We start from the raw sequence: 25,589 nt of genomic DNA, 5'->3' as shown, positions 1-25,589 counted from the left end.
ACCCTGACCTCATTGCATATCATTGCATAATCCATCAGATGGTTTTGTGTGCCAGTCTTGGAGAAAAGTATGCAGAGGTCATGACAACAGTAATGAGACTTGTGAACTTTTTGAGTGCATCATCTGCTCTGCAGCATCGCTTGTTGTGCTCATTCCTAACAGAGGTGAATGCAGAATTTGATGATTTGCTACTCCACAACAATGTCCGGTGGCTTAGTAAAGGCAAAGTACTGGAGCGCTTTTGGACATTACGGAAAGATTTGGAAACCTTTCTGTTGGATCAGAAGAGTGCAAAAGCAAAACAATTTGTGGAATTCATGCAGAATAAGAAAACATGGAAATTGTTGCATTTCTATCTGACATCACCTCCCATCTCAATGATCTGAACATGAAGCTCCAGGGCAAAATTAACACAGTGTGTAACCTCACATTAGTTGTCTGTGCCTTTCAGAAGAAACTGGAGCTATTCAAGTGTGACTTACAGCAGGACCTGCTTCACTTCCCAAAGCTTTTGAATCAAACAGCAGGAAAACATCATCATCACAATCATGCTGAATTCCTGGACAAGCTGATTGAAAATTTCCAAACTCGCTTTGGAGATTTCCCTGTGGGAAAACAAGTCTTACTATGCATGGAAAATCCATTCCTTGTCAAAAACATTGCAGAATTTTCAACTGAAGCCCTGAAAATCTGCCCATGGGCTAGTGCTGCTTCTCTTCAATCAGAGCTAATTGAGCTTCAGGAAAATCTTGCACTGCAGGAGTCTCTCTGTGACCCTACCATCTTCTGGACTAAGATGGTCCCTGCAGCAGGTGTTCCTTCCTTGCAGAAGATGGCCCTTCAAATTCTCACCATGTTTCCCTCAACATACTATTGTGAGTCTGCCTTTTCAACCATGAATATGGTGAAAAACAAATACAGAAGCACCCTCAGTAATGAACACTTACATCAGTGCCTCCGCCTGGCCCTCACACCTTTTATGCCCAAGTTTAAAGAACTGGTGGCACAAAAAAGGTGTCACTTTTCACACTAATAAGGCCAGACCACATCACCTTTTGTACAGAGTTTGAACGTTTTGGGGGATTTACCACCTTTTTTGTTGGAGTTCTGTTTTTGGATTTTGAACCATCACTGTTCCGGACCCTGGACGTAAGGAACATTTGGTAAGTGGACCTTTTAGGTTTCTAATTGAGTACCCCTGCACTAATGTGTACTGAACTCACGGCTTAGTAGGCTCCTTCATTGAAGTCAGCCTCACTTAGCCTTAGTTTAGTGTCGGCTTGCTACGCCATTCCCCTCCTTGGACTGGATAAGTGCGTAAATTTACTCTGGTGAGTTCTACGGAATTGTACCCTATTGAGTTCCTCCGAGCCCCCTGTTCGTAGTAGACGTGGCGGACTCTGATACTAGTCCTATCACTTGTATGCTTGTGAAACTTGTGTTAGGTGGGGCCCATACGTTGTGATCCCTACGGTGATCCCGTATGTGTATTTCTCTACGGCATGCTTCCTACGGTAAGCTCGTATCTTCCTTCGGCAGAGTCACCTCTGCCGTCATTGACTGGTTGTGATCGGGTTCACTAGGCGTTATCCCATACAGTCGGTACGATCGACTAAGTCTCCGTTCCCTCCTTCAGGGAACGAGGGTTACATTGGTAACCGAGACGTTTCCGAGTTGGGCGTGCCATAAACTTTAACCCTCTGAGGTCGGCAAACGTGCCCCCGCGTTTTGCTGGATTTTCTTCACATGGTAACACAATAAACTTAAATTACTCCATCATTTATGGTCATACAGAAAAAAGAAATATGAAAAAAGAATTTGTGATATTTGTGTATTAATTTGTGTCCACTTACAATCAAATCAAAACATTGTGCTTTTGTAAAATAAAGAAAATAAACAGGGTGTGCTTTCTGCCTCTCCGTCGCGGTGAACTTTTTTTTTCTTGAGCACGTCTATAAACTGAAACAAAACTCAGTGAATACTATTCACACATTTATGAGCCATATACCTTTATAAACATTTAAGTGTGTACTTTTAAATGATCGGATTCAAACTGAAAACAAATATTCTCTGTTTAAGTAATATGTATAAAACCAACAAGATGTCCAGTATCTCAAACCCTTGCTCATTATTTTTAATTCGACCACGCCCACGCGCACAAAAGAGATTCACATGCAAATCGTCCACATGGAACGCGAACGCGCTCGTTACCTCAAAAACAAAGCACCAAAAAACTTCACAAGTCTCTGCTTTTCGTCGAGTTTGGAAGACACGCCGTGAGCTTACATTGGATTTACCTCAGAAGAAGAAGAACGCGATTTGAAGACAAGAAAGATGTAAGGTAAGAAATTCTTAATTATTAGTTTGTTATTGTTGCATAAACTTCACATTGCAGTTGAACTGTTGCTAGATATAAGGTGAATATTATAATATTTAGACCCGTGTTTACTATACTGTGTTTGTGGATATCTGCTCAAATGTAGATATGTATAATATGGTAACCATAATGTTTAATATTTTGGAGCGCACTCTGCGTTTGAATGTATCATATTTTGGAGCGCGCTGTGGGTTTGAAAAGCAAAACGCACCAAACAAAGGCTTCATGTTTTTACTCTAATCTCATTTCATATCATCATAACGAATGGAAACATTTGAAGTAACATATGATAATCAATATATTTTTCTCTAACGTAGTTGTTACTGAAATCTTTTGGAAGATTTATAGGCTGCTATAGGCTATTTTTATTATTTTATGCAGCATCATTATACATTGTTGGAAACATTTGTGTGTGTATTCTGTGAATTTTAAAAAGCAATTTTAACCAGAAAAATCTAAAATCTAAAATCTAATAAACACAAATGTCAGAGCATGTCAGAACACCTCCAGGGCCAGAAAACAGCTCAGACCCCAGAGGGTAAAACATGGCAGAGAAGAGAACGATTGCTGCTGTGATGGCTATTCTTTATTAGATTTTTCCACAACAGCTTTATCACCTTGTATTGTCATTTAAGTAATGCATACTTTTATACATGAATAATCATTTGAAACTTATGTTTTATACACAGCGAAAATAGCCTGTATTTGACTTAAATTCCAGAATAGTCAGCAAGGTGACTATCTAGATAGAGCAGTGAATGTCTATATTGTTGTCAATGATTGGGACGCTGTAGGGCTGAACAAATATGGGCAGAACTCTTTACTGCCCTAGTACTTCAAAAAGCCTTTTAAAGGTATACACTTGAATTAAACGTGGCACAATGGCCTTCATCATCACAGTATGCTAATGCCTATGTAGTGCAAGGGATTCATCAATATGCTGATTGAGGACTGTTGGGACACTCCAGGCACAGGATGGTTCTGTCGGGAGAGACAGAGTCGTTTGCACCTCAATGACACGTCTGTACCATTTGCTTCACAGGACATACAGTACTGTAGATGCTTTCAACTACATACTGTTTATTTACTACTGTGTTCTAATATGTAACTATGCCATGTTTGGTCTCATCTGTCTCAGCTTATAAACTGAAATGAATGGTGGTGAACTTAATAGAGATATTAAAGTATCCTAATGTACAATCTAAGTACTATTGGTTAAACATGCATTGAGGAGAATATGTTAATGTTCTTCTCCCCCTCTTGATCTCCACCCATTTGCCTCATCTTTTGGTTTCCTGTCGGTTGGTTTTGGTGTTGGTATTCCACTCATGTTTAACAATGCTTTGCTCAGGGTATAAGAAGGAAAGGTAACTGTTGATCTAGGAGAAAGGCTTTAACCCTGCCACTCCTGCACACCGGTGCGTAACCTCATACTACAAGAAAGGCTTTTACGGCCTCTTCTGCACGACAGTGCTTTATTTGTTAAAGGTGCTCTAGGTAACTTTTTAACCTTAACTGAACAGCTTTGGAGTCAGTGGAATGGTTATATTACTTATTTCGAGTTGAATGGTGGTGGTTTCGCACCCCCCTGGTGCCCGAGAGCGGAAAAAACTCACTTGCAACTTTGGGCCGGCGGGTCGGCGTCAGGAAGTATCGCGTGATATCAGGTCTCGCGATGTAACGAATTGCTTGACGGCACTGCACACGTACACGCCCCCATTCAAGCACCGGCTAGCTATAAGCAAAGGGCAACGATAGATTGAGTTATGGCTGAGGCTGTAAAAAAGATGCAGAAAGCTAGGAAATCTTTGTCGGAGGACCAATGAAAGAGGAAACGGGATACTGACCGAGCAAGTCAGACTCGAGTAAATATCAGACCGGCTTTTTCAGAATGGGGATAACTGAGAGAAACAGAAGCCTGCAAAACGGATGCTGATCCTGCTGTTGCACTTGTAAGTATCTTTGGAATAAACTGTGTTTAATATTTAAATTTCAAGTAATTGCAACCTCAGGATGTTTGCTATTGTCTGTAAAGGTTTTTATTATGATCGCTGTCTGTTACGGGCTTACTAGTACGCTAGATACTATAACTTTGATGTTAGCATTGCCATTAGCAAACACGTTTGATTTCTGTAGTTGTTTGGCCGTTCCTCTGTCGGATTTATTTGTGTAACTTACACTTTTATTTTATGTCACTAAGTCAACGCGTCTGATAATAGGCAATAAACATGTTGCACATATCATGATCGAGCTAGAAAAAACGTTCTGATGGTTTCTTAGACAAGCAAAGGTAAACCGTCATTCTACCAGATTAACTTATAGACCTTACTAATATAACTTTAGACAAATATTAGCCTCCGATATATATATATATATATATATATATATATATTTATGCTCATGCCCATTCTCCCAAAAACAAACAAACACCAAAGCAGTAGTTCGCCTCGTTCATATCGTTCGTTCCCGGTAAAAATAATAGTATGCATGACAACACAATAAAAACATTTTTTTTTTTAAAAATCGCCATCAGTTGGAAAGAAAATATTGCTTTACTTGCCTCGGTAGACCTAACTGGTTTTGAAATAGCCTGTTCCTCTGCTCAGCTGGGTTGACAGCTGATCAGCTGGGTTGCTCGTGGCGAGGGGGGGAGGGACAACAGTTCGTTTTTATGACAGAGTGTTTGAAAGCATTTACTACCAGACACTAGGGGGAGCTACGTAGAGAAAAAACACTCAGACTTGCCTGGTGTCCCTTTAACAACTAAGTTTCTATACAGTATGTTGTTCCATTCTACTGTCTGTATATTTAAACATGTAACTTAATAAATAACTTTGCCTGCTTTAAAGGCTTTGAGAATCTTTCCTTTTATCACTGACTATGTTGAAAACTAAAGTGATTATAACTTTCGTTATCTAAACGTTCAGGTTAAATCCTACGTTTTCCTATCAGTTCTAAGAAAGACCTTTACCTTTAAAGAATAAGAGGTTAAAGAATAACAACAACTTTAATGGAGTCAGATTAATTATATTGGAGTCAGATAAATATTTGAATTATACACGTCATCATTCAACTGCCTTTTGTTCCGATTATTGGTTCAAAATAGCAGCGTAAGCTTCCAGCCTTACAACGCTAAATATCATTTTGGCTTTAATAAGATTTTCCCAATAAATAGGCAAGAATAAACCTGGTGTCATCCATGACTCCTGTTCTTTCTGACAACAAAGCACTTGAATGTGACAAGCTCGTAATCACAATTTCAGAAGTGGGAAGTAGGACATTTCCATTAGAATTTGAAGGCAGCAAAAGTCCATGCAGACCAGGAGGAAGGTTTGAGTTCAGGCACATAGTAGACTAACTTTAGTTCAGTTAATAAAATTTTGTGATTTGTTCATATTTTAATTGTAATTGTATTTTGTAATATTGCGTTGTTCATATTTTCCTGTTCAGACACAAAAGTCTTGTTTTAGTGGCCTCCGCTGTTACTGCGGAGAAAACAAACAAACATTCATCTGCTTCGTGTAGTGTTGAACATGAAAAGTGATGCAGTCTCTGTTTATCTGTTCTCAAACCTCAAACCTCAAGCCTATTATCATTAAAATATGAAATTTAAAATGAAGGGTAATAATAGATTATGACAGAATTTGTACGACCCTGTCCATCAAAATGAGTCTAAAGCAACCACTGAGTTATCAGTAAAACTTTGGTTACATAGCACTGCTAGTTGAGACCTTTGGTGACAACGATTCTGCTAGCATAATTTACTTAGAAAGATAAAAAATATATATATACAGAGCATATGAGACTGCTTCTTGCAGGACAATGAGGAAGATTAGTTTAGAAATGGCAGAAAAAGCAATATTATAAGCAATTATTTTTTTCCCCGTAAATAACTCAGAACGAATGTGCCATCTTTCCATCTGCAAAGATCAGCGCTTTAAATTATCTAGGAAATATATAGAGACCTGTATTATCCATCCTAAATTGGAAACTTTTGTTTTGTTTAAAAATTGCACAAAATCATTGTGCACACACAGAACATAATCTTAGACATCTAGTGCACTGAAAAATGAAGACCAACAGGAAAACAATTTGGGGCACTTGCTGTGCAGCCAACACCTTTTGTACCTTTTGATAACTGGACAAAACATGGCAGCACAACATTGTGTGCTGACATTAGGACAGGGTACGTCATTAAGTCCCGAAGGAGTCTGTGTATGTGCCATAACCTATAGTTATACTTTTGATGACAAAAATGTTTTAAAAAAAATCCAGAGAAGTCTGAAAATAAATAGATAAATAAATAAATAAATAATAAATAAAAGTACTAATATTTATTTTTGCAATAATAATTTTGATAGCTAGGCAACACTGTTGGAGTAGGAAAAACATACTTCTGAAGACAAAAATGCTTATGAAATAATACAATTATATAATAGCCTATAGTAAGATTAGGTAAAAATGTGTGCGTGTACCTGGTGGAACAGGGGACTGTGTGTGACAGGAACTCGTAGAGCATTGAGACACATGCCCAAAACCATGTCATCAGGAGCATCGTTACTGTAGCACTTGCAGCCGCTGGCCAACAGCTGGACCACAGCCTCTCGACTGAACACCATCCTGTTCAATACACAACACAACAGCACTGTATACAGTATGTGACTTCTTCAGTGCAGGACATTTAAAAAACATACGTTGATCTATTGATTTGCCATTGTAAGGTTTGTGGGTCACACTTTACAATAAGGTTTCATTAATTAACAATAGTTAACTACTTTAGTTAGTAAGAATGAACAATACTTCTACAGCATTTATTAATTTTAATTAATGTTAATTTCAACATTTACTAATCCATTATTAAAATCAAAATTATGTTAACATTAGTTAATGCACTGTAAACTAACATTAACAAACAATAAATGGCAGTATTTTAATTAACAAAGATGAATAAATACTGTAACAAATGTATTTGCTCATTGTTTGTTTAAGTTAGTGACACGGTTCATGAATTCACTCTCTTTCTCGTCTCGTGTGATTGTTGTGTGTGTGTGTGGGCGTGGTCACTGATCACTACCGCTGATCTGCGGCGACAACTGTTTCTCATCAGTGGCGTCAGCTGCAGCTGATCAACGTGCCTACTTAAGTTCACAGTTTCATCTTGTCTTTGTCAGATCGTTGTGGAGTATTCCTGTGTTCATTCCTGTTCCTGTCTTGCGTCGGTGTGTTCCTGTTGGATTGTTCTTCATGTTCTCCGTTCTTCGTCTGGATTTCTCACCTTGCACGTCACGGACATCCTTCAGCCTCACCATCATCATCACCCGTGCTGCCCATCGAGGTCCCTGCGCCACTCGTCTGCATCCGTGTTTTGTGTGTGTCTGTTTACATCTGACTATTCTGTTAAACTTCCAATACTTGGAGTTTTACTTGCATTATTGCATCCTCCTGTTTGAGTCGTTACAGATAGTTAACACATTAAAGGGTTAGTTCACCCAAAAATAAAAATTCTGTCAGTAATCACTCACCCTCATGTTGTTCCAACCCCGTAAGACTTTCGTTCATCATCGGAAAACAAATTAAGATGAGCCAGCTCTCAGATTTAATCAAAAATATCTTAATTTGTGTTCCCAAGGTGAACAAAAGTCTTATGGGGTTGGAACAACATGAGGATGAGTGATTACTGACAGAACTTTCATTTATGGGTGAACTAACCCTTTAACTAATTTTAGACGCGCTGCGCAAAAACACTACGTGAACCAGCTCGAGGCCCAGAGAGAAGGAAATGAATAGTGGAATAAAGTCGTTATTTTTATTTTTTTTGCGCACAAAAAGTATTCTCGTCGCTTGATATACTTAAGATTGAGCCACTGTAGTCACTTGGACTATATTAACTATCTATTTAATAACTTTTCTGGGCCAGCAAGTTTCAGTCACATAGAAGCCTATGGAGGAGTGAGACAACTCTCAGATATAATCAAAAATATCTTAATTTGTGTTCCGAAGATGAACGAAGGTCTTACGGGGTTGGAAAAACATGAGGGTGAGTAATTACTGACAGAATTTTCATTTTTGGGTGAACTAACCCTTTAACAAATGAGAGCTTATTGTAAGGCGTTATTGGTTTGTGAATACCAGGTGGTACCAGAGTCACTTAGGTAAGCTCATTTCTGACGGAACTGCTTCCAAAATATGCAAGAAAATTGCACCGTATGTGTGCATTTATCTGTGGGGGCCAAATTAGAGAGCTCAGTTTCCAATCGTGGTTAGCGCACTTTGTCGTCATGACTATGAATTGTAAGATTAGACGTTGTCATGGCAGTGATAACTGTTTGTATTTATACCAAATTATGTATTCATGTCAAAAAAATACTTAACTTCAGTTTACATCTTGTTTTTTTGTGTTTTTTTAATTATTAGTGTCTTTGAAAATTAACTTTAAGTGAGTGTTCAACAAGTGTACGACAAAGGTAATCTAACGGTAGGCTACGTTTACACGACAACGAGAAAAGTTTTTCCTTTGCGTTTTTCGCATACAGACAACATTGTCAAAACAATCCCAGTTAACACAGATCTGCGAAAAAGACTAAAAAAGCTGTATTATGCATATCAGGCCAGTAGTCAGTGATGTCACTATGTGCCTATAGACTGAAGACGTAATATACGTACAGTACATGTCACAGTCACAAATTTGAGTTTTTGTAATTTACATGGAGATGGAAACCCATTTTCAAAAGTTTGCATTTTCCCCAAAACACCATTGTCATGTAAATGACCGGCCAAAAAGCATAAACAGTTGAAAATGGTGACATGTAAACGGCCCTAAATTTGGTATTTGATATCAATCAATTAAAACATCTCAGATTCATGGCCGATTCATTTCATAATAACTAATTTATTCACATATATTCTTTTGAAGGACTCCAATAAAACTCATTGTCACTTATAATGGCTTCACTCTTCAGAACCCATACTCTTGGGTTCACTCTTCTGAAGGCTTCACTCTTCAGAACAAAAACCCATTTTTGGCACTTTTTGAGTGTTTTATGCGAGCTTGGTGTACCTCTGCAGTACAGCCGCAAGTTTCTTCTACTACTTCTACTTCTACTTGGCACTGTGGATCCTCTGGCGGCGTTTCCAGCAGAGGTTATCCAGTCGGATTTTATCGCGGCAAACCGAGAGTGTGTATTCAAGCCGAAAGGGGTGAGGAAGAGGGGGAGTCGCGGTGGCATGCGTCAGAGATTGAAGAGACAAGGCCATTGTCGCATTCCTCTCCCTACAGTTATGCTGGCTAATGTTCAGTCACTCCGAAATAAACTGGATGAGCTTCGGGCAAATGTAAAATTCTTGGAGGAGTATAAAGGAGCATGTCTTCTCGCTTTCACAGAAACTTGGCTCAAGAAACAAGACTCTTATTCCGACTTGGAAATTTATGGATTTGGGGGACCCTATCGTTTGGACAGAGATCCAACTGTGACCGGTAAATCACTTGGTGGAGGATTATGTCTTATAACAAAAGTTGGTGTAATACAATGGTCGTTAGGGAGACATTATGCACACCTGACACTCTTATCTGTTTCCCTACGACCCTATTACTTACCAAGGGAGTTCCCGCAGATATTTGTTATGCTTGTGTATATTCACCCGAGAGCTAATGCTGACACGGCAACCCGAATTATCGTTAAAACTGTGCAAAGGCTTCAAGGGATCTTGCCGGATGCACCGAATTTTATTATGGGTGATTTTATGTAACCTGTTTTACACGTTATATGAAATGTTTGGATCATTGTTACGGATCTGTCAAGGGAGCATTTAAATAATTTTGTAGAGCTCCCTTAGGTACATCTGATCATAATCAGGCAATCATAATACCTGGCAATCAGGTACTGACTTCGACGAGGGGGGTAATAATTTGGCAGGGGGTCAAAATTCGGTGTGGTCGAACACCGGTGTGGTCGGTGGAATCTATAAATTGTATCCAGGACTGTTTTAGTTGCACAGATTGGGATGTGTTTACTGATGCTTGTGCTGATTTAGATGAACTTACAGAGACTGTGTCATCTTATTAGCCTGGATGCCAGCCGAACTTAGCCCCGCCCACAAAATTTTTAGGTCGGGAAGTTCGGTCTGGACTCGATCCGTTGAGGAGCTATTATGCCCGAACAAAAATTGTTCGGACCAATCAAATTGTCAGGGCGGGCTTTATACGATGATGGACAGATGAGCAACGTAATCATCTACGTCACCAACGAGCGCTTGGGTTGAATTCGTTATGACTGCCGCTGGAGAATTGAGATTTCACGAGTTCACACTTACAAATAAGTCAGATAGAATAAATGCATATTTGACGTGCTGTCCGAGGAGAGGCTCCGGGCTCGGTATTCGGCCCGAACCCAAAGTACTCCCCCCCCCATTCCAGGCTGTGGAAGAACAAGCCAAGAATGAGTGGAGGGATGCTGAAAACTGTCAAGGAATGTAAGTGAGTTGACAGAGTGAATATATGTTTCCTCTCATGCTGATAGGGTAGACATGGTGTTTGATGACACGTTGATTGGATTGATTATTTGAACGTGCTCCTGCCGAACTTTGTTTATGAAACATTATGTGTAGATTCCGCCATCGCGTCTGTTATAGAAGATATCGACAGCGCATTAATTTTAAAAGAGGAACAGAGAACCGCGATCAAGGCATTTGTCGATCGGAAACATGAATGAAAACTTACTCCGTTGCTCTGATTGGTTGTTGGTCTATCCAATTTAGTGCAGAGGCATTCTGATTCGGTTGAAACACGCCCCATAATCAAAGCTCAATGGAGCAGTATCAGACTCATATTCTGACTAGAATCTTACGTCGTTTTATCTGATGTAGTTTTTTCTTCTACTGGGTCACCGCAAGGATGTGTTCTTTCACCTCTTTTATTTATGCTTTATACCAATGAGAGTCGGACGCAACTAGAGAGGCGTCATATCATTAAGTTTGCAGATGATTCAGTGATTGTGTCCCTCCTTAATAATGAGGATCCTGATCATGGTTCTGTATTGACAGATTTTACTGATTGGTGTAAATTGTCCTTTTTGGATATCAATGTATGTAAAACTAAAGAGATGATTGTAGATTTTAGGAAGAATCGTACAGCCATCTCTCCTGTGGTTTTTAATGATCATGCTGTTGAGATTGTACATCAATTTAAATACCTTGGTACTGTAATAGATAAAAAGTTGACTTTTGAGGCTCATGTGGATGCTGGGTGTAAGAAAGCCCACCAGCGTATGTATTTTTTACAGAAGCTTTGTGGTTTTAACGTGGATAGTACTTTTATGAAAATGTTATTACTTTTTCATTTGTGTGTTTGTATGGATCACTTAACCTTAAAAACAGAAATAGATTACAGGGTACTGTTAAAGTGAGGAAGGCCGAGTTAATGATGAGAGATTCCAGCCATCCTTTGCAGAATCTTTTTAAGTTGTTACCTCGCAGATATTCTTTACCACTTTGTAGGACTAATAGATTTTAAAAATATTTTGTACCAGCTGCTATTGGTTTTTTAAATTATTCAGAGTAATTCATTAAGGAAGTAGTTTTTGTTTTGTGTGTGTGTGTGTGTGTGTTTGTTGTTGTGTGGTTTTTGTTTTTGTTGATTCTATGGATTACTGCTGGCTGTGAAACAAATTGCCCCTTGGGGATAATAAAGTTGACCTAACCTAACACCATGTTAAGTAAATAATGTCAAAAAGGTTGTTTTCCTCGTAAAGCAGACACTCACCCCCCACCACCAGTGATGTAACTGTATCCTCCCTGACCCAGTCCGTACCCATAGCGCTCTCCCAGACACACTGGTTCTCTGGAGTCATAGCAGCTCAGCAACGCCTGCAGTCTGGGCAAGCTGTGAGAACAAAACACATAACACTTTATGCCACCCACTAAACGTGTAAATTGATTCATTGTAAAAACATGCAATTTCCCAGACAACAGGCATATGTCGCCTGGATGTACAGAAACAGATAGCCTTACCTTATAAGAGTATCATCATCTACAATCAACAGCCAATCAGTCTTGGGCACGTGACTGCTCAAAAATCTTCTTAAGATGGCGAATGTTTTCCCACAGTGACCTGCAAACAGATAAATATGGGATCTTGTTTTCCGCCAAGAAATAAAAAAATAAAAAGGTAATTGTGACAATTTCTCTCACAATTCAGACTTTTTTTTCTCTCAGAATTGTTTTTATATTGATAGAATATTGACAGAATTGATAGTTTTATCATGCAATTCTGACTTTATTTCTCACAATTCCGAGTCTATAACTTGATTATTTTTTTCCCCTCAGAACTGTGTGATATTAGTTTGGAATTGTAAGAAAAAAAGTCAGATATAATCTAATCTTGCAATTAAAAAGGTCATTTTGACTTTTTTTCTCTCGCCATTATGAGTTTATATATCACAATTCGGACATTTTTTCTTCCCATTCCTAGTTTATAACTTGCAATTCTGACTTTTTCTTCTCAGAATTAGGAGATATAAAAATAAGTCAGAATTGTGAGATAAAATAGCCTGACTACGTCAGACTTCGTACTTCCACTCAATTTCATTTCGCTTCTGTACTCAGTCTGAGACAGCGTAATAGCTTTCCGTTTTCCTCCGGCCTGAAAACAGCCGGCCAATCAACGAACAGAGGGCGGGCTGAGAGCCGTGACGTAGACGCTGATTGTACCGTGGATGCGTAGATTTACTTCACATAATCTGCAAAAGTCGTTCACAGCCACGTTCACTCCGGTATTTCGCTCGATGGTTTTGTTTTCGCATCATACATGTGTTTACAGTGGAAGTTAGATGCGTGCGCATGCGCATAACACACGCCATAACCAAACGTTATGTGATTGGCTTACGGGTAACCAATGATTTTAAACTTCAGACAAGCATCCCCCGCAAGAAAGAAAACGCTTTTCAATTATGCCATGCCAGACTCTTTCTACGAAGCAAAGCAAAGTAGCAGAGTTTGGTATTACCAGGCTAGAGATAAAATACTCTGAATTAGCTTTTTTATTTTATATTCTGCGACCGAAATAAAAGTATTAAAAGTAAAAGTAAACAAAAGTACATAATTTGCATTGGGAACGTACAAGAAATGTCAGCGTGCACCTTCCTAAAAATCATGTCTTTTAAACAATGTGTTTTTTGTGTTGTTTTTTTTTCAACAGCCAGAGGTCAGTTGACTTTGCTGAGAGCTTTACAACTTTTCACCTCAATGCTGTCATTCAGCTGTCAGAAAAAAACTGCACATTAATGCACTCTCTCCATCCACGAGCTGAATGGGAAATGCAATGAGAATATCTCTATATCTCCGTTATGTACCCTTTGCATAAGTGCTGCAGACATGATGTGATATCAGCTGGAAATGTTTTCCTAAGCCAAGAATCAGATTTTGATATTGAATAGAGAATGTGCACCGTAAGCGGAAAGACCCCAAAGAAACTGCACTGGAGACAATAATGCGAGAAAAGCATGAATGTGGCAGCGACAATGAAGGCTAAGGGAAGAGAGCAGAACAGGATGTGCTTGCTGTCAGACTGCACAGGGAGAACAGGGCCCCTTTCACAACAAATATCAGAGGCCCCTGTAATGTGCCGGCCATCGGATAGCTTGCAGCCACCAGTTAAATCCACCCTCAAGACAACAATGATGGGAACAAGAGTGACTGTGTGTATATGTTTGAAAAATGGCACAAATTCTAGGGAAAAGAATTAGACAGGAACGTGTCAAGTTGAGTTGTGCAAAATTCAGAAGTAGCTCCCTTTCAATCCATAAGTGTGAATTTGAATTAAATCGGCCATACCCTTAGATTTGGAAGTTGAGCTGGATTTGAACTGGAATGACAGGAACAGGACTGAACACCTTGATTGGCCTAGTTGTGTAAATTGGAGCATTGTCTTGCACGAAAAAACAAACCTTCGAGTTGGGGAAGGAAGCATTTTTTCTTTCAGAACAATCTTGTACATGGCTTGAGTCACGCATCCTTCTCAAAGACATATACGCCAGATTCTAGCCTTACAGAAGAACCACCAGATCAACACCAATCCTCCACCAAATTACTCAGTGGGTGCGAGAGACTGTGGGTTGTAGGCCTCTCCAGGTCTCTGTCTAACCATTAGAGACTCATCAGAAAAGATCAGAATCAGGAAGATCCGTCTTTGTGAAGGATGCGTGACTCAAGCCGTATACAAGATTATCCTGGAAGAAAACATGCTTCCCCGTCTCGAAGGATTGGTTTTTCCCGCAGGACAATGCTCCAATCCACACAGCCAGGCCAACCAAGTTGTAGATGGAGGACCACCAGATCAAGACCCTGTCATGGCCATCACAATCTCCAGACCTGAACCCCACTGAAAACCTCTGGAATGTAAGCAAGAGTGTCACCAGCCATTAAATAAAGCCAAGCTGCTTGAACGTTTTCGCCAGGAGTGGCATTAAGTCCCAACAGAAATGTGACCAACTTATAGGGAGCATGCCAAGACGCACGAAAGCTTTGATAGGAAATCAGGGTTATTCCACCAAATATTGATTTCTGAACGCTTCCCAAAACATTAGTATTGTGTTTAGAAATTAATATAAACTTGTTTTCTTTGCATTATTTGAGGTCTGAAAACATGGCATCTTTTTTTCCATTATTTTGATCAGTTGTCATTTTCTGCAAATAACTGCTCTAATTGACAATATTTTTATTTTAAATTTGGAAGAAATTTTGTCAGTAGTTTGTAGAATAAATAAAAAATCTTCATTTTACTCAAACAGATACATATAAATAATAAATCAAGAGAAACTGCTAATTTTGCAATGGTCTCTTGAGTATTTCTAGAGCTGTATATATAATATATGGATCGATAGATAGATATACTGTAGTGACAGTAAATAGTGACTTTTTCATCCCTCTTAACTTTAAACACAGTGATATACAGCTTCACTTTCGTCACTATCTGCCAATGATAAACGCAAGAATCCGCATTTAATTTGGCTTTGACATCATTTGAGATTAAGAGAGCGAATTAATTTAATCTATTGAAGAGGGTTTTTAGTCACAGACATTAGGCCTATGTCAAATGAATATCATTATGAATAAACAAGTAGAGAGAACAGAGGAACAGAATGTGTCAAGAGCATTTTAGAACAAAAGGGAGAAGGTAATCAAACGAAAGATTGACCCATCGGAGGTACTTCAAATAGTTTGAATGTTAGAAAAAAAAACTTGGCTCGCATTTGACTTCCTGTTCTAATCAGAAGATAAGCACCAAGTTCACTTCAGCATTATGATCACATTCGCATAGGTCACCAGTGACAGACTGCCATGGAAGTGCATCTAATCAGCTTGTGGGTTGGTAGCGATGGAAAGAGATTGATAGAGAAATTGACCCTAGAGCACACAGCATTTACTAACCGCTTCTTAAATTAACTAGGGCATTATGCAATCATCAGAAAACAGCCGAAAATTTCTGATGATATCAGATTTTCCCAGAAAAGAATCTGATAAGACATTTTTAATAATTCCAGCTAGTGTCACAACATCTGAGGTTTACAACAAACATGATTCACCAGGTTAGAAGACTTATGCATTCACATCCATATTACCCCTCTATTCAACCCGTCCTTAGAATCAGACTCAGTCCCAAAAATTCAATAGAATACTGGATTCAGTCTGAGTGCTAAACTTTTTCTATACATGTCAGAGGTCTTGGCATTCTCAACAATTAAAATCATAACAGTACAGTACCATTTTGACATAATTATTAAATTGATATTACATTTTTTGTAGTAAAAGTTATTTTAGTCATTTTAATGGCCTGCATGCATTACATACTATTAAAATATTAATATAAATAAAAATACATAAAATTATAGTAAAATTTAAAATTGTGTCCCAATGAATAGCATCGCAAGGTTAAAACCCTGTTAGCTATTCTGGTTGCTGTTGTTATTATTATAACTTTTTTAGAATAAAAAAATAATATCACTTTTTAACATACTGCTCAAACATTTGGGGTCAGTACGATTTGAACGAATTTTGAAAGAAATTGATGCTTTAAAAGGGTGCATTAAATTGATCACATTTATAATGTTATAAAATATTTCTATTTTAAATAAATGCTGTTCCTTTGAACATTCTTTACTTTAAAAAATCAGGACATGTCTCACGGTATCAACAAAAATATTAAGCAGCATAACTGTTTTCAACATAGAAATATTTCTCGAGCAGCAAATCAGCATATTAGAATGATTTCTGAAGGATCATGTGACACTGAAGCCTGGAGTAATGATGCTGAAAATGCAGCTTTACAATCACAGGAATAAATAACATTTTAAAATATATTAAAATAGAAAACAGGTATTTTAAATTTTAATAATACTTCAAATAAACGCAGCATTCTGAAGACTTCTGTCAAAAACATTTCCAACACCAAACCTTTTAATGGTGAATTTACACCCAATTTTGCACCCAAATTTGGAAAGTGTCAGTGACAGCTTGACTATGAGTGTGCAGTACCTAAGATTGAAACACCGAAATGAAATATAGTTATTTCCAATAATAGACCTAGACACTGATCTCACGTCACAAATATACCAAGTATGAGAACAGATTTGTGCACTCACCCCTTTCTGTGTTTGGCACTCCCAGATTGATGGTCGGTATAGAGGGATCTGCGTAATCGCTGTAATACTCCAGCAGTGAGGCTTGTTCACCCCATGTTTTCTTCACCACAGGAACTGTTGTGTGGGAATAGAGAATCAATCAGTACTTCAACAAATAAGAGATAACTCCCACAATCCTCAGAACACTGCGGTGGGTGGTGGTGGCATTGTCTTTTTATGAAATTTCGCCATTTTTTATTGAAAATATGCGATCATGATTCAAGTGGGCTACTTCATAAATGAATTACCTATGTTCTGCAGGTAAGAGAGCCACACATTTGTAACAAGCTATTCCAACTGTAATACTAATGCTTCATTTACAACAGGAGCAGTTTTATCTAAAAATAATTGAAGGGGAAATATGTTCTTCCAAATGCCAAATGCTTCAAAGAGACTTGCAAGATTATATGATAATCATATAATTATGATAATCAGAGCAATTAGATGCAACTGATGTGTCAGATGGTTCTCTGAATTCAAACTGCAACACTTTATCTGTCTCGTTAAGTTTGAATTAATGCCTGGTACTTAGCAACTGCTCAGAGTTGCCATGAAGGGCTCTAATAATGGAGAGAAGAATGGAGTGATGCCCGCCGGGGCACTCGGCCAAAAATCTCTCAATACCAAGTTGCTTCGGAGGTCAAACACTGACGCTCGTTGAACTGTTAAAGCAAAAGAAAACGTCAGACTGTGTCATCAGCGATAACTTTTTAAATTTTCGCACAACCTCAGACACATGATATTACTACTACTACTACTTATTAAGTGCTCTTGTGAAGAACAGGTGGGACCCTTGAGAGGGAGGCGGCGACGTATGTGTTAAGAGCACGGATTATAAAGGACGTACCACTCACCTCTGTCAGAATGGAACTTCTTACAAGTTTTCACTGCTACGAAGATGTTTTCACAATTAACAGGCTGGCCCTGGGGACACAGGTGAAGAGAAAGTTTTGACAGATTGCATAATGTTCAACATGTTGAAAGTGCTCAGTAGTGCATACTGTGAAAAGTAAGAACACCCCATGTAAAGTGTTTTTTCCTTCAACATAATCAGACAGACACTGAATTGGCAATAATTGTGTTTTTATATACAGAAATATCCATTTCTTAAGTAAGAAAGTTTAGTACACCTCTACATTTACCACTAGATCAAGGGCTAAAATTAGTATTGTGTTCAAATTAGTTTAACAAAAATAAATAAGGAAGCACTTTATATGGACCTCAATAACCTGAATGGGTTTGATCATAAGCATTGAAATACACAGTATCATCATGCTAAGCAGTGTTGATATCGTCAAGACTAAAACTATTAAGAACTACTTTATTGATAACAGAAATTATTTAGATTTAAGTTTTAAAATGACTAAAACTGAAATTGAAATAAAACTAAATTAAAGCTAAACAGAAAAAAAATTAATAAAAATGACAAAAGCATACAAAATGACTATATATATATATATATATATATATATATATATATATATATATATATATATATATATATATATATATATATATATATTATTTATCATACACATATATACATAGGAAATCTTTGCAAGTAAGCAAATAGAGAATACTATAATGTCTAAATTTAATGGGTGAATATATTTTTATTCCATAAAAAAATAAAAATAAAAATAATAATAATAATATATATATATATATATATATATATATATATATATTTTTTTTTTTTTTTTTTTTTATATATATATTTTTTTTTTTTATATATATATATATATATTTTTTTTTTGTAACTAGGACATTATTTTGCTGCTTATTCCTTATCTATTTGTGACAACAGCTCAGGTCACTGTAACTCGCAGCACCATGTAAGACAGGGTTTCTCAAACTTGGTCCTGGAGGGCCACTGTCCTGCACAGTTTAGCTCCAACCCTGATCAAACACACCTGAGCAAACCCGAGTTTGAGAAACCCTGATGTAAGAGATGAGTCAGTGTCCACTGGTAAAACTGCAGCTGTGAAGACGGCCACAATTTTCATTTTGGAGGCTTAATGTGAGGGATGTTGCGCTTTAATGTGTTTAGTCACCTCTAACAGATGCTTAATGCTTAATTTGCCACATTGAATCACAGCAGGTGTTTACAAACCATTCAAATCATCAGAGTATCATACTTACAATGCCAAGTCTATTTATTCGCTTAAGTAATTTTTACTTGAATTTTATACTTGTTATTTCTATCCACCTTATTCCTGATGAACTTCCTACGTTTTGAATTATGGGTGGCACTTCCGGTTTGGGGAACTTCTATTCAAAAAGACTGAAACGAATCATTTCAAATCATAAGGTTGCCCTACAAATAAAGCTTATCCGTCAGTTTGACTCAATAAGCTATCAGTTTTCTTTCATGTTTTATTTAAGAATAACACAAGAATAACACTTGGTATTTTAACGTGACATGTTATAACAAAGAATAGGCCCTATCTATGGCAAGAGCTCTTTTCAGTCACTGCATTCTTTTCCTCATGATTATTTTCTTTTTTTCCTTTTGCATTCCACTGTAAAAGTATGAAAAAGGTCAACATATACTGCAAATTTGTGGTCTGTTCTCCCGATTTAATTTACACTATATGCCATTATAATTCACTGGAATGCACGAAAAATCTGTCTTTTTTTTATCCCCAAATCCTCACTTTCCTCTTTCCAGGATTGTTTTCACAGGTAAATACAATTTATTATCAGTCAAAATGACTGAAATCACTTTGAAATAGTATCACGCAATGCTGAAATATATATATTATATATTAGTATTATTTTTTTATTAAGGCAACATATGTTACATAATGCAGATTACCACAGTCATATTTAACCGCCCGATTTTGCTGTGGAAAGATTCACGCTTTTGGGGTTATTCATGGTCTGTTTTAAGTACCTTGTTGATGCTTTTACACTTTTGAATGTCCTTTTAATGTTAAATGGTTGAAGGATGAGTAGAATAATGTAATGTCATTGTACACAGTATATATAAAATATATTATTGCATCCATATAGCTAGTCTTTCACTGATTGTTTACAGCTTAACGGAAGTTACACCCATAATTCGCGCAAAGCGTCATGGGGCGTAGGAATAATGTGGATACATGCTTTAAAAGTCTCAGATTGGAATAAAGGCAACAGAAAACATCTGCCCTTCCAAACCAAACTTGTGATTTTCACACTTTCAACAGATACAGCAGTCCAACTTCTTTTTGTATTATGCTAATGTTTGTTTTTATGTATTTCTGGTTAAGTTTTTGGTTCTAAATCTGAGGAGAGCATGCAAAGGCCTGATAATCGTAACTCTGAGATAAGAGCGCTCAGTGCTGCTTCAGGGAGATATTGCTTTGATCTGAGCACGCTGTGAAAATTAAACACCAGGAGATTCCGGATGTTGAAAAAGCATCGGGGCAGGAGACGAGCTGATAAATGACCTGATAAAGTTTGTACATTTTAGAATAATCTGCAGTGAAGATGTCTGTTGATATCATGCTGAAAATAGGCATGGTTATTTAAAATATTTACACACAGGAACACGCACACACGCATGCACGCAGTGTAACATTCACAATTGTCTGTATCTGAAAAAGAAAGTTACAAAAATGGAAATAAGGAGGTAAAATAGCCTCAAGCACAGCAGTTTATGAATTATGTAATATAATGTTTCAAAAAGAAACCACAAAGTGGCACTTAACATCAATGAGATTGTAATGGTTCATAATGGAACAGACGACAGATGCTTTAATGCAGTGTTCTTCAACCCTGCTCCTGAAGGACCCCCAACACTGCACGTTTTCTTTGTCTCCCTAATCAAACACACCTGATTCAACTCATCAGCTCATTAACCCATGTGATAATGAGCTGATAAATTGAATCAGGTGTGTTTGATTAGGGAGACAAAGAAAACGTGCAGTGTTGGGGGTCCTTCAGGAGCAGGGTTGAAGAACACTGCTTTAATGCGCTTGATGGTGATGCAAACGGCCCAAACTCACAAATTCATAGTAATTTGCATAACGTTCGAAGCATAACAATTATGAAGTGAACACATGGTCACCGTCTTGAAACAGGATGAAATGACCAGGAATGGATTAGGATAAATGGATTTTTAATTTGATTTATAATATTTGGTTGGGATCAAACCCAGATGTTCAGAGACTGAATTATTATACCTTAATTATACCTTTGGATAATTTGTTTTTTGAGGAGAGGATGAGGGTTAGGTTGGAAAAAATGGTAATAAATATAAAAACACTCTTCATCTCTGACTTTGTTCAAAGTGTTGTTTCAAAGAGTACTTGAATCGACACTGGTCTGCACTTCTCATCAACGTAGCCTAAATGGATTCGCTCCACGCTGTCCAGTGCATCGCACAGCTTTGCCACACAGATTTTGATAGTTGGTCAGCAGTTTGCCAAATATCCTACATTACCTCCTAGGGATAATTATAGGTGCAGATGTGAAGTAAATAAATATTTATGAGATAAACTAATATTTCACAGCACGTGTAGGTGAATGTATGTCTACACAGAAGAAAGCTTGGTCTAGGCTCTGCCCCGGTACGGTTTGTGCCAAGTCATTAGTCTGGTTGTTTGATGAGAAAGAGGTGAAATGTAGTTGCAATAAATGCTTTAAGAATCTGTACAGCTGAAGAGCGGATGACTATTATTCTGTCAGGGACACTATCATCAAAGATGATTGACAATTAGCATACAGTTAGGATTGGCGGTATGGTTCTGCAGTCTAGCATGGATAAGAGCAGGGACAGCAGCAATAACCATCCTTAGGGTAACAGAACAGAACCAACATGAATGTATTGCAGATCTCATTAATGTCAATGTTTTAATGTACAACATAAGAGAAATGAGTCTGATTCAAAGGGAAATCATGCCAAATCCTGACTGACAAGAGGAGCTGGGGATGGAGGAGGGTAATTAGCTCCTGAGAAACGCGATAGCTGCTGATAATACTGAAGGAGCTTATTTATGAATACAGTGATAGGCGTCGTATTCCTATAGGTAGATGTGGATCAGCTGAGTGTCAGCTGATGCGAGCTTGACTAACGTGAACAGCCAGAAATAACGTTACGCTTGATTTCTGTAGCGCAAAACTGATGATGGCACGGTTTGATTAGTTTATGATTAGATTAGTTTATTTATGTTCATGAGAAGGGTCAGATAAATTAACAATTTCTTTGTTTTCCCATTTTGAAGAGAAAAATGAGAAAAATGATCCGAAGGTACATGAACCAAACCCTGACACTGAAACTCCATTTCATTTACCCATTTAGCAAACGGTTTTATCCAAAACTTATATCCAGCACGAATCAAATGAATCACTTATAGCAGTGTCCAGTCTCAACTCAAATCGTACCAGAAGGTTTGCACTTTCTCCCATGTCAGCCTTCTCCACATGCTGATGAGGTGCGTGTGACAAGTGTGTTAAGCGCTTGATGTGGAGGTTACCTACACACAGTGGTGAATGGCTGCTGACAGTGGTGGCACAATATTGTGCTCTTGGATTTTGCTCTGGCAGCGTGCAAAGTTCTGGAACCCCTGTCAGTCGAGGTCCCTTTCCGTCCTCCCAGATGTATAGCGCCACCTGTAGGAGAGTAATAATAGAATTAAATGCAACGCTTTTAAATACAAAGCAATTCTTATTGCTTTAGTTTAGAGCAAGTAATAATAATAATAATAATAATAATAATAATAATAATAAACTATTTTCTATAGCACCTTTAAAAGTTAGACATCTCAAAGCACTTTACAAAAATATGATTAAATAAAAGAGAAATACAATAACATAAAAGAAATGCATTCATTAAAAGTGAAGTACATTCAGATATACAATACAAAAATAAAAACATGCTATCAAAACAATTCAAGAAGTAAATAGTATAGAAGAAGATAGTTAGAAAGTAAAACAAATCAATCAATAAAGCTACACTAAAAAGTATGTTTTGAGGGAAGTGTATTAAAGATTATTATTATTATTTTCTATTTATTTTTGTCATTGTTTACAATCCTTTTTCCTGGTTTGCCTTATTAAGATTCCTCAATTTCATTTGCCCAGCCCTAGTTGCAATCTCAGCCTTATATTCTAGTAAGTGGTCTCTCCAGGCCTGGTTATGAACAGTCAAGCCAGACATACGCTTACCTACGCTTCATTGCACGCAGGTCATCATTATACCAGGGAGCAGAACGTACAAAGGAAACAGATCGTGATTTTTAAAGGAGCAAATGAGTTCAGGCCAGTCAAGAGAACTGAATTTAACATAGAAACTTTGTCCCTCAGTGCACCAGATGGAGAAAAACAACTTAAGGAAGAATCAATAGAATCAGTGAAATCAGAGGGCTCAATAGATCTCCATTAGCTATAGTTAATGATGCGAGAAGAGGAAATGTATATGTCAGGCAGTTCCATATTAAAAAAGATAGGCAATGATCAGACAGCCCTAAATCAGAGGTGGACAACAGAGACACAAATGAACCATTGAAATCACAAGGTCTGGCCTTTGTTATGTGTAGGACAGTCCACTAGCTGGTTCAAATCAAAGCACTCCAATAAAGACAAAAAATATTTTATTATTGTAGTTTTTTATGTCCATGTGGATGGTAAAATCCACCAGGATATAAGCTCTCTCAAATTTGAGGCACAACAATGACTGCAAATCTGCTAATTCTGATAAAAAGTCTGCCTTGGAGGCCTGCAGACTGTTGCTATGGCAGTAGTGAGGGGCGCAGAGACACTCAGAACATTTGTACGAGTTAAACTGAGGAACAGATCAAATAATCCGTAAGTTCATTAAAAAGAATATTATCTGAATCTTTGTGCCATGTTTCAGTTTAGCACACAAGGTCCAGTTTTTCTTCTGTAATATTTAATATTTAAATTATGATATCATTTGCTCCAAACCTGAATGAATTTCTTTCTTCTGTAGAACACAAACGAAGATGTTTTGATCAAAACATTTCTATTTCCTGTTCTTTTGAACTTTCTATTCATCACCACAGCACAACTATTTTCAACATTGATAGTAATAAGAAATGTTTATTGAGCAGCAAATCAGCATTTTAGAATTTCTGAAGGATCATGTGACACTGAAGACTGGAGTAATGACGCTGAAAATTCAGCTTTGTAATCACAGGAATAAATTACTTTTTAAAAAATATATTAAAACAGAAAAACAGTTTAAATTATAATAATATACAGTGAGGAAAATAAGTGTTTGAACACCCTGCTATTTTGCAAGTTCTCCCACTTAGAAATCATGGAGGGGTCTGAAATTGTCATCGTAGGTGCATGTCCACTGTGAGAGACATAATAAATAAAAAAAATCCAGAAATCACAATGTATGATTTTTTAACTATTTATTTAAATGATACAGCTGCAAATAAGTATTTGAACACCTGAGAAAATCAATGTTAATATTTGGTACAGTAGCCTTTGTTTGCAATTACAGAGGTCAAACGATTCCTGTAGTTTTTCACCAGGTTTGCACACACTGCAGGAGGGATTTTGGCCCACTCCTCCACACAGATCTTCTCTAGATCAGTCAGGTTTCTGGGCTGTCGCTGAGAAACACGGAGTTTGAGCTCCGTCCAAAGATTCTCTATTGGGTTTAGGTCTGGAGACTGGCTAGGCCACGGCAGAACCTTGATATGCTTCTTACAGAGCCACTCCTTGGTTATCCTGGCTGTGTGCTCCGGGTCATTGTCATGTTGGAAGACCCAGCCTCGACCCATCTTCAATGCTCTAACTGAGGGAAGGAGGTTGTTCCCCAAAATCTCGCAATACATGGCCCCGGTCATCCTCTCCTTAATACAGTGCAGTCGCCCTGTCCCATGTGCAGAAAAACACCCCCAAAGCATGATGCTACCACCCCCATGCTTCACAGTAGGGATGGTGTTCTTGGGATGGTACTCATCATTCTTCTTCCTCCAAACACGTTTAGTGGAATTATGACCAAAAAGTTCTATTTTGGTCTCATCTGACCACATGACTTTCTCCCATGACTCCTCTGGATCATCCAAATGGTCATTGGTAAACTTAAGATGGGCCTTGACATGTGCTGGTTTAAGCAGGGGAACCTTCCGTGCCATGCATGATTTCAAACCATGACGTCTTAGTGTATTACCAACAGTAACCTTGGAAACGGAGGTCCCAGCTCTTTTCAGGTCATTGACCAGCTCCTCCCGTGTAGTTCTGGGCTGATTTCTCACCTTTCTTAGGATCATTGAGACCCCACGAGGTGAGATCTTGCATGGAGCCCCAGTCCGAGGGAGATTGACAGTCATGTTTAGCTTCTTCCATTTTCTAATGATTGCTCCAACAGTGGACCTTTTTTCACCAAGCTGCTTGGCAATTTCCCCGTAGCCCTTTCCAGCCTTGTGGAGGTGTACAATTTTGTCTCTAGTGTCTTTGGACAGCTCTTTGGTCTTGGCCATGTTAGTAGTTGGATTCTTACTGATTGTATGGGGTGGACAGGTGTCTTTATGCAGCTAACGACCTCAAACAGGTGCATCTAATTTAGGATAATAAAT

At 37.9% G+C, this 25,589-nt stretch overlaps 1 protein-coding gene across 2 annotated transcripts in view; it reads right to left on the bottom strand.

Moving 5' to 3' along the window:
• The window catches only part of b3glcta (beta 3-glucosyltransferase a), a 109,353-nt gene that overhangs the window by 5,965 nt on the left and 77,799 nt on the right, over positions 1-25,589 (bottom strand). For both annotated transcript variants that reach the window (XM_084125757.1, XM_084125758.1), the window contains exons 10-15: positions 22,516-22,647; positions 17,904-17,973; positions 17,011-17,124; positions 12,383-12,482; positions 12,135-12,254; positions 6,853-6,997 (exon numbers count right to left, since the gene is read on the bottom strand). In XM_084125757.1, the coding sequence (XP_083981883.1) occupies positions 6,853-6,997; positions 12,135-12,254; positions 12,383-12,482; positions 17,011-17,124; positions 17,904-17,973; positions 22,516-22,647 (681 nt within the window). The remainder of the gene's footprint in view (positions 1-6,852; positions 6,998-12,134; positions 12,255-12,382; positions 12,483-17,010; positions 17,125-17,903; positions 17,974-22,515; positions 22,648-25,589) is intronic.

The sequence above is a fragment of the Abramis brama genome (genome assembly GCF_963993115.1).
Source record: "Abramis brama genome assembly, chromosome: 10".
Classification (NCBI taxonomy): domain Eukaryota; kingdom Metazoa; phylum Chordata; class Actinopteri; order Cypriniformes; family Leuciscidae; genus Abramis; species Abramis brama.
The sequence above is the reverse complement of the archived record's forward strand: the minus strand, read 5'-3'. Positions and strand labels throughout refer to the sequence as shown.